General features: G+C 34.2%; 1 protein-coding gene across 1 annotated transcript in view; it reads right to left on the bottom strand.

The window, feature by feature from the left end:
- Nucleotides 1-5108: 5108 nt before the first annotated feature.
- LOC123566067 (eukaryotic translation initiation factor 3 subunit J-B-like) overlaps nucleotides 5109-8842 on the bottom strand; it is a 49073-nt gene continuing 45339 nt past the window's right edge. The window contains exon 9 of the mRNA XM_045359900.2: nucleotides 5109-8258. Within this exon, the coding sequence (XP_045215835.2) occupies nucleotides 8127-8258 (132 nt within the window). The 3' untranslated portion in view covers nucleotides 5109-8126. The remainder of the gene's footprint in view (nucleotides 8259-8842) is intronic.

Genomic DNA, 8842 nt, shown 5'->3' with positions numbered 1-8842 from the left:
ATGGTTTGTCGTTCAGATGCGTATTATTATATTACGAGGGCTGCGCCCTCGTGATATAATTCCTTCGCATCTGAACTCCAAACAATGATTTATTCAACGACAAATCACTGGATGAGATATATTATTTCTTAATCAACTATTATGAAAATAGGAATATTAGTCCGTATACTTTGAAAGCTTTTTTTAAAGAATATGTGTTTGTGTATTCAAGTTACTATGTAATCAAGAAGGTATTTCTCAGATATATAATTCATATATTGTCTCATACTCAAATGTCAATGTATGTTATTATATTGTATTGTTGAAATGAAAAAATAAACGGGTTGTTCCACGTTTGTGAAACAATTCCAAAAAGAAAAGTTTTTACGGTAGAGACAAATTTGAGGATAATACCATTTTCTTCGGTACCAGGCTTCAGGAGAACCTTGATGCCTGGCATAGGGAGAACTTCCGTGTCAGGCTTAGGCAGAGAACTTCAATGACCTGACCTAGGAGGGAGAGCTTCATAAAATTCCTCTTTAACCATTATTTTTCTTTAGCGTGTCTTTAGGCCTACAACCTCTCAGCCAAAAATAATGTAGACTACAGATTTTCACAAATATTTGTAGGTATTACACAGTATTATGCCGTTTTGGAATATGAACGTGGCATGTGAACAATATAAGAAAGATAAATATTAATTCTATATACAATTACAATTTGACATTTTTCTTTATGCTCTGTTTTGGACGAATAGACCGCTGTGGGCTGTATTCCCATTTTTCATTTTTGTAAATATAAAATTGTATTCCATGTCTTCAGCCAATATGTAAGTTAATTAATATCAAAACAACTGAAACAACATACGTATATAGGCCTATTTTTTGTGTCGTGACGTCTAAGCCATGGCGATTTGTATGAACAGTCACACGTTAGTTAGCAGGCTAAATCAATACTTAAGACTCGATGACTTACCTGTTTTAAATATTGCAAAATGCAAAAATGGTTCTTATGAGTGATTTTCTTTTGTATTATTTTTGTCAATTTTGATATTCTTGTTTCTGTTATTAAAACACGCTTATGCTAAAATGACGTTTTGGGCGATGACGTCAATGTTTTTGTTGCGACCAAGAAAGAGCGCTAATAAATTTTATATTCTGTTGATTTAAACATATTTTATTCCTTCCTTTTTATGACAACATATACAATGTACATATACAGAACATATACAAAACATTCTAGGAAAGGTAAAAGGGTTGGACCACAAGTTCATCTAACATTAGTAATTCGGTCCGTCCCCGAATGTATAGATATATATTTATCATTCTGTTTCAGATGTAGGGCATATTACAATCGAAATAATGTACAGCAAAATCGTGCTTTACTTAAATTAATAGTCGCAAAATCGGTTAAACTTCGTCAGAATTCATTCGGGCTTACGCCATCGTGAAATTATTCCACGGATTTTCGAGTATTAATAACGTTAAAACACGATGTTGCTATAGCCTACATTATTTCTTACGTACAGAGATAGATCTATAATGACAAGTGCGATTGTTACTGTATATGAATCAGTAGTTTCTTTTTTTTGCGTTGGTATGAATGTGCAGTCACTTGAAATCTCTCGTAAAAACCGTGAAGCTAAATCTATTCCAGTTGTCCCAAGACAAGTATAACAGTTACTTCTAAGATGAAATATACTGAATGAAATTTTATCTCAATGGTACATAATTATAACGTCAATTTATTATACGAATATTTTAATATACAAACGACTTTAGTTTTGAGTTATTGATAAAGCTGCCACAAAATGATGGGTCTGGTCCTCAGTTTTGCAAATTACTTGTCATCATGCATATACAGAGTCACTCAGTTTTTCCACTGTATGTGTAATTAATACACGCGTAACACGGGATGGACTTTGCCTTTCCATTCAGTAACACAAATGCCACTTTTGAAAAGTTGTTTTCGTTGTTATAGCTACCAAGCGGCATTGAACGGCTTCTTTCATCTGATTGAATCAGAAGCATAATTTTGATATATAGAATATAACTCGTTCATAAAACTTTTAAAACAAGGGTAAGGAAGTAAAACACATGCTAGTTGCAATATTTACGGAACTGGTGTTTAATTACTAGTCTCCAGTTTTTCTCCAAAAACGAATAAACGACAGCGGTGTTTTCGTCCCGAGACAAAACGAAAAGCCATTAACGGCACCAAATTGACTGCGGCTCTCCGAAATTATTTCATAAATATTCCAAAATGACGCTACTAGTCAAAGCATAGCTTGTCCCATGGCGTGCAGAGTTCCCCTTTCCTACTCTCTTGTAGCAAACTGATCGAGGCATTTGTCATATCTTTAAGAGACTGGTGATTTTTTATCGTCCTTCCCCGCTTCTCCATCTATCATTAAGATGACAGCAACGCCGTATCGGAAAACGCTTGAAAACTTAAATGGCATGTAACATCGGATTGCCTCCCTTGAGGGCATTTGGCAGATGATTTGTGCCAAGAATAATAAAAACGTTACGTAAAGAAGCAATGAGGGTCAGCGTGTAAACTCCCCATGATATTGATAGAGTAATCGGAGAAGATAAGCTGGGCTAATTCATCAAATAAAAACAAGGAATTTTTTTTCAGACTTCCGATGTTTTAATTGATGTTTTCCGTAACAGGGTCGTTGAGATTAATTAGTGTGTCGTAGAAATACACGGGAATACTGTGGTGATGATTGAGGAAGATGATCAAAGTGCTGATTCCGATGATGAAGAAACACATACAATCATCATCATCGAAACCACCAACACCAACAGTTGGTTAAAACATCCGCCAATTTCATCCAATTTCTTTTTAATGAAAAGACATGGATCTATTTCTTTAGTACCTTAAACATGTTAAACGTTAATTGAAGTACATCTTTAAAATTAAGCACAAGATTAGACAATCATAGAGAATTTTCAAATTAATCGAAGCCATCATTATAGCACCATGTCTCATTTCTAAAAAAAGTCCCAAAAGTTATACGTATTTGTTTTAAATTTCGTAATGAAATTAGATTTCGTTTTTGAACAAAACGAAGTCATAAATCACATAACAACATTGTTCTGTCAAGCACACTTCTCTCCACATTTACCGTGAAAATCTTCACATACTGTACGCCATCGCTATTTTGCCAATATCTTACAAATTACTGAAAGTATGTTTTTTTTTCAAATCAACCATACAGTAAGATATATTGTTTATAACATATCCAAATTTCAAAAATCCAAATCACGCAAAAATATATCTGCATTTTTTTCCACATCCCATTAGAGGTACAGATTTGTTTTTGCGTATTTTTTTTTTTCGTTTTCTCCCCTCATATTTTTAATTTGTGAATTTCTAATTTTAGTGTTTTTATGACTTTACAAAAATGGGTGGAGGTAGTAAAATTAGTTTGTACGGTGGTGTAGATAATTTGTACGGTGGTGTAGTTAGTTTTTATTGAAATTTTTATATGTCATCAACGTGCTTGTCCGAGCTTCAATGATGAATTTCCACTAATGTTTTAAGATATTTGCAAAATATATGGCGAGTTAGTTTTTGTTCAGCATATATACTTACATAATCTGATGTAGAATGTATGTCTGACATTGGAAAATAGAAAAGTGAAATCCCACCAATACGCCAACGCTCAATCTATAAATTCTTTTAAAGTTTACAATAGTTTCTCGATTTTCCGAAAAAATATTTAGACCATCATGAAGTAGAATACATGTACCACAAAAACGAGCCTTTTGAGTAAATAAATGTCATTTGTTTGTTTTGCGACATTTAAAAAATTGCTCGAGGTATGAAATTAAACTTGCATAATTCGATTTTATTGTAATTGTGGCGTTATTAACATTTTTTTTTCTTCTAAACTATGTTTCAAATCGAGTGTTTTAATATAGGTTAAAAGAAGCGTTGCTAAGACTTGTCTCAATTAAGGTAACCACGAGAGTGGGAGAGTTTTACAGACTGCTGGATGAAGAGCTGTACAAAAATGTTTCTCTTGCAACATGAACTTGTCGAACTATCAAAAGCGAATAAACAAAACTTTATCTCTTACTGTACTGAAAATAAAGCCGCACCTAAATCAGGTCTACATATTGGTAGTTCTGATACACCCCAGTGACGTTAACTACTAGACTAGTTGTTGGGATGTGCTCAATTCAATTCTGTAAATATCATTAAGCATTTGTACAAAAATCGGCGGTGTGAACAGAAACCGAAATGCATTAGTTTTTCCCAGTTCCAAAATAGCAACAGCGGTTTTGCAAAGATCTTTAAAATTTGCAGCTGATGACGAAACGGACAATGCTTAAAGGAGTGAACAGAAGGTATTCAGAACACAAATAGTTTCATTAATGATCGAACGACTACAGTCACATTTTAATTGTTTCCCCGTGTTGTTTCTTTCAGGGTAAATAAAGGCTGTTATTTTACCAGTTTCGCAACAACCACGTCTACTGGATTGAATATTCAGCATCTTTCCAAGTCTCGACACACCAGATAAACACATCCTTTGTAATTTTAGCTTGAACTTTTGTGACAGATGGTCAAATGAATCAGGTTAATATTCTCCATACGTTTCATGAAAAAAATGTCTTGTACATTCCTGCTGTCTCAAGATCCACATCTTGTCATATTTTACCCATTTGGTGCCATAGCAACCACATATTTTGAAAGAGCAATGTGTTCAGATTTTCTGGCTGAAAAAAAAATCACTCTCTTCCAAATTTTAAAAGTAAACTCCTAACAGTTCTTCACAAAACAATGTGGTCAGAAAGTTCCTAAATTCTTTGCAAAAAAAATACAGAAAAATTAGTAACAAAGATCAAGAAACATTCAAGCCTTGTAAATAAACAGGTGTCTGCTTCATAATATTATGCTGTGGTTTTTAATGTTACATTTACTACTAGAAATACTGCAAAATTTTGACCAAAATGCCACTACTGCAAAGGGTATGGGTTGTCTTCCCAAAATACTGAGAAAAAACTGCTGGAGGAGACTGGTCTGGGTAGCTTCTCATTACCTTTTTTTTTCATTCTGAACAGATAAAGTTGTTCAACTGCAGCCAGTCCAAATGAAACAAGACACAGACAATATTGTTTTTTATATGCGAGGTTTTATTTTTTTTCAATGAAAAATGAACATGGTAATTTACTCAAGTATCAGATTCAACCTTTGACTACTTTCAATTTTCCAAACTAGTTTTTTTATACACATGCTCCAATTCATATTCTCAAGTGAGCCAAAAACATATGTGTTTAATATATTGTAAGAGATTATTAGTCAAAAAAAAAAAATCTGAAAAATGACCAGCGATGTGCAAGGCAGTTATCATGAAAACCCATACTAATCAAAGATATAACCGCATGGAACATTACTTTCATATACATCATTTGCATATTATATCTTTTTAGCAATTTGTTTAAAACAGTCATTAGGAACTTTAAAAAGGATTGGACACGGACTATAAGAATGTTGAAAATTGCACTTTTGTTTAGTACTAAGCACAAAGAAGAAAATTCTTTATTATACCAAAAACTGCATTGTTTAAATATTACAGATGGGAAAAAAGAACACATAAAAATTTGGACAGACAATTTACAAACAAGACGCCATGCACCAATCTGAAATATAGTAACAATTCATTTTAATGGACGAATTACAAAACAGACTTATATTGCATATCTATGACTGTACAGTACTTTGTTGAACTACCTACCAAACACAGACCTACTTGAAGGCTACTTCTTACATATTCATTTGAGCCGCGCCATGAGAAAACCAACATAGTGGCTTTGCGACCAGCATGGATCCAGACCAGCCTGCGCATCCGCGCAGTCTGGTCAGGCTCCTTGCTGTTCGCTAACAGTTTCTCCAATTCCAATAGGCTTTAAAAGCGAACAGCATGGATCCTGACCAGACTGCGCGGATGCGCAGGCTGTTCTGGATCCATGCTGGTCACATACCCACTATGTTGGTTTTCTCATGGCACTGCTTACATATTCATTGATCCAGCTACCTGTTTGTAAAAACTGAGGAAATTTTCTCACAGCTTTCTTACACTACTGATCTTGTACATGTACGATACATGGAAAATACTTGCATAACAGTTAAGTCTTACTTGCATGACACTCACAAATACTGCGCAATTATTTAGATTTCATGACTTTGTCAAAGCTGACAATTTCGCCTGGCTTTTACATGTTGCAGAAGGAGAAGCATTTTTTGTTTTTGTGCCTTGAGGACTGATAAAACCATGCAATCCTTCAGAGTAAGTCCACCACAAATAATAATGATATAGTATACACTTTGTCCTTATTTTTTGCTATTCACCAGTCTATAGTTCAAAATGTCAAAACTCCACGAAAATAAAGAGAAAAATTCAGACCTCAGGCAACAGTTTCGGCTGTTGTCCAGCAAGCCTGCAATAATTGTTTTATGACACCAGGAATAAATTTTCTTTCTGTTTTCTTCAAGTTTTGAATTTAGCCAAGTACAAACTATGGACTGGGGATTTATATAAGGTGTCATTTAACAGTACAGATTATTCCAGGTACTAGAAACTGAATGTTGACCAGCGGCGTTAATGTCTAAAATGGGAGAAGCTGCCGGAATGCCATCTTATTTGGAATCTTAAACATTACGACTTCTAGCTAATTGTACTGTTAACTAAAATCATGACACTGGCATGAACAGGGTTTCAAACATATATACATACGTTGTTTTTGACTTTTAAAAGCCTGTATGGCCCTATTATCGGCTCTTCCAAGCTGTTTGTCACAAGTTAAGTTACACAACTAGGACCTAGGCAAAGTTCCATTAATAGATGCAGATCCACATTGATCTTGTCCTTTTTGCACGGTGAGTCACAATATGTGTTCGAAATGTGCAAAATTCACTTTTTTTTTTCAGCATACATACTTCATACTCTTCTTTTTCTATCTATTAGATTTATTTTTGTAGACTCATTCAACTTAGTCCTTAAAGAAAACTGTGACTAATGCTTTTCAATCTAATTAAAAAGAATAATTATGAATTTATATACACAGTAATACAATAAACAAGAGGTTTTTATAGATAAAAATTTGTAGCAATTCAACAGGTTCAGTAATAGAACATGATTTATCTCCCCTTATTAATGTTTACATACAGTATTTAATCATAATTGAGCCGTGCCATGACAAAACCAACATAGTGGGTTTGCGACCAGCATGGATCCAGACCAGCCTGCGCATCCACGCAGTCTGGTCAGGATCCATGCTGTTCGCTAACAGTTTCTCCAATTCCAATAGGCTTTAAAAGCGAACAGCATGGAGCCTGACCAGACTGCGCGGATGCGCAGGCTGGTCTGGATCCATGCTGGTCGCACACCCACTATGTTGGTTTTCTCATGGCACGGCTCAATTATGTTACTCAGTGTTCTACTCTGTTTGTTACTCACCAAGGTGTATACTCTATGAAAGGATAGGTAACTGTTCAGAAGGACTTGACTGCTGTCGGCCAATTATGCCAGAAATATATAAATAATTTAAATAAACAGACACATTTAAATAACAGCATTTTTACAGGTTTTGAGGTATAATCCATTAACTCTACATAAGTTAGTTAGTCTAGCTGTCAGAGAAATTACCAAGTTAGTTAAATTCCTATTGCAGGTAAAAAAAAAATAATTCAGAAGTTATGCAGTCTGGTTTCTTGTCTCAATCAGCTACAATGAGCCACAATGAAAGTAACTGTTATTTTTATCACTTCTCCATTCTTGGATGTACATTGCATGTGAAAATCAATAATACAGTCCAACATACACAACAGTTATCAAGCATTTCTGCAACCTAGCCAGAAAATGTTTGTAACTGTAAAACAGTTGGCTAAGGTATGATATTCAAAACTGCACAACCAAACTTACTCCCTGTCCCCTTCTCACCTTCACAATACAATTACAATCTTATCTATTATCAAACCTTCTGTTATGATGTCAATAAGCGCTTGTGCCAAATTGCTTGTATTATGCCAATTGTTCATATGAGATAAATACGCTTGAAAAGCTCATACTTTCCAGATTTATATAATGTAATAATGTATACACAATGAAACAGTTTCCATAGAAACGGATGCTATATAAAGTCTTCATCGTAATACGCGTCATCATAGTCCCCGCGGCCAGCAGCAGCTATATCGTTGAAATCTGAATCCCGTTCCGTTTTCACAATGCCTTTTGATTTTTTCTTTTTCTTCTTTTCCTGTTCCTGTAATAATAAAATTTTGTTTTGTAGTAAACTCATCATAAATACAATGTTCTTAAAATAATCAAAGGGCAACAACTCTGCTACACCACTTAACTGAGTCAGCATAAAATTTTGTTGCTTGATGAAAACAGTTTTATCATGGAATTGGGAATTTGTGCATTTAAACAGTAACATAAAGGCTATTTTTTTGTTCCTTTCTATCTTATTTCGTGGACTGATGTAATCACAAAATCCATCAAAATGAATCGTGCAGAGGTTCGAATTATTCCTGATAACAGGAACTGTCCATATGACAGCAGTAACTTTCATTACAGTCAGGCTAGACTTACCAAACCAACTAATTCATTTTATTATAAATTATTACAAATTAAAATCAATCAAGAGTTATCTAACTTCATTATGTTAGTAGGTTTAATGATTTGAAAGCCTTGTGTTAAGTTTCAATTCAATACATGCTAAGGTTACTTTGGTATTACCTTGCATTTTAAACTTTACATGTGACACTGCTGCCATCGCAGGCAGAGTGATATAATAATACGCATCTGAGCAAAAACAAAGAATTTAATCAAGAGCAAATCACTAAA

Source organism: Mercenaria mercenaria, chromosome 8, assembly GCF_021730395.1.
Source record: "Mercenaria mercenaria strain notata chromosome 8, MADL_Memer_1, whole genome shotgun sequence".
NCBI classification, from domain to species: domain Eukaryota; kingdom Metazoa; phylum Mollusca; class Bivalvia; order Venerida; family Veneridae; genus Mercenaria; species Mercenaria mercenaria.
This window is presented reverse-complemented; position numbering and strand designations above follow the sequence as displayed.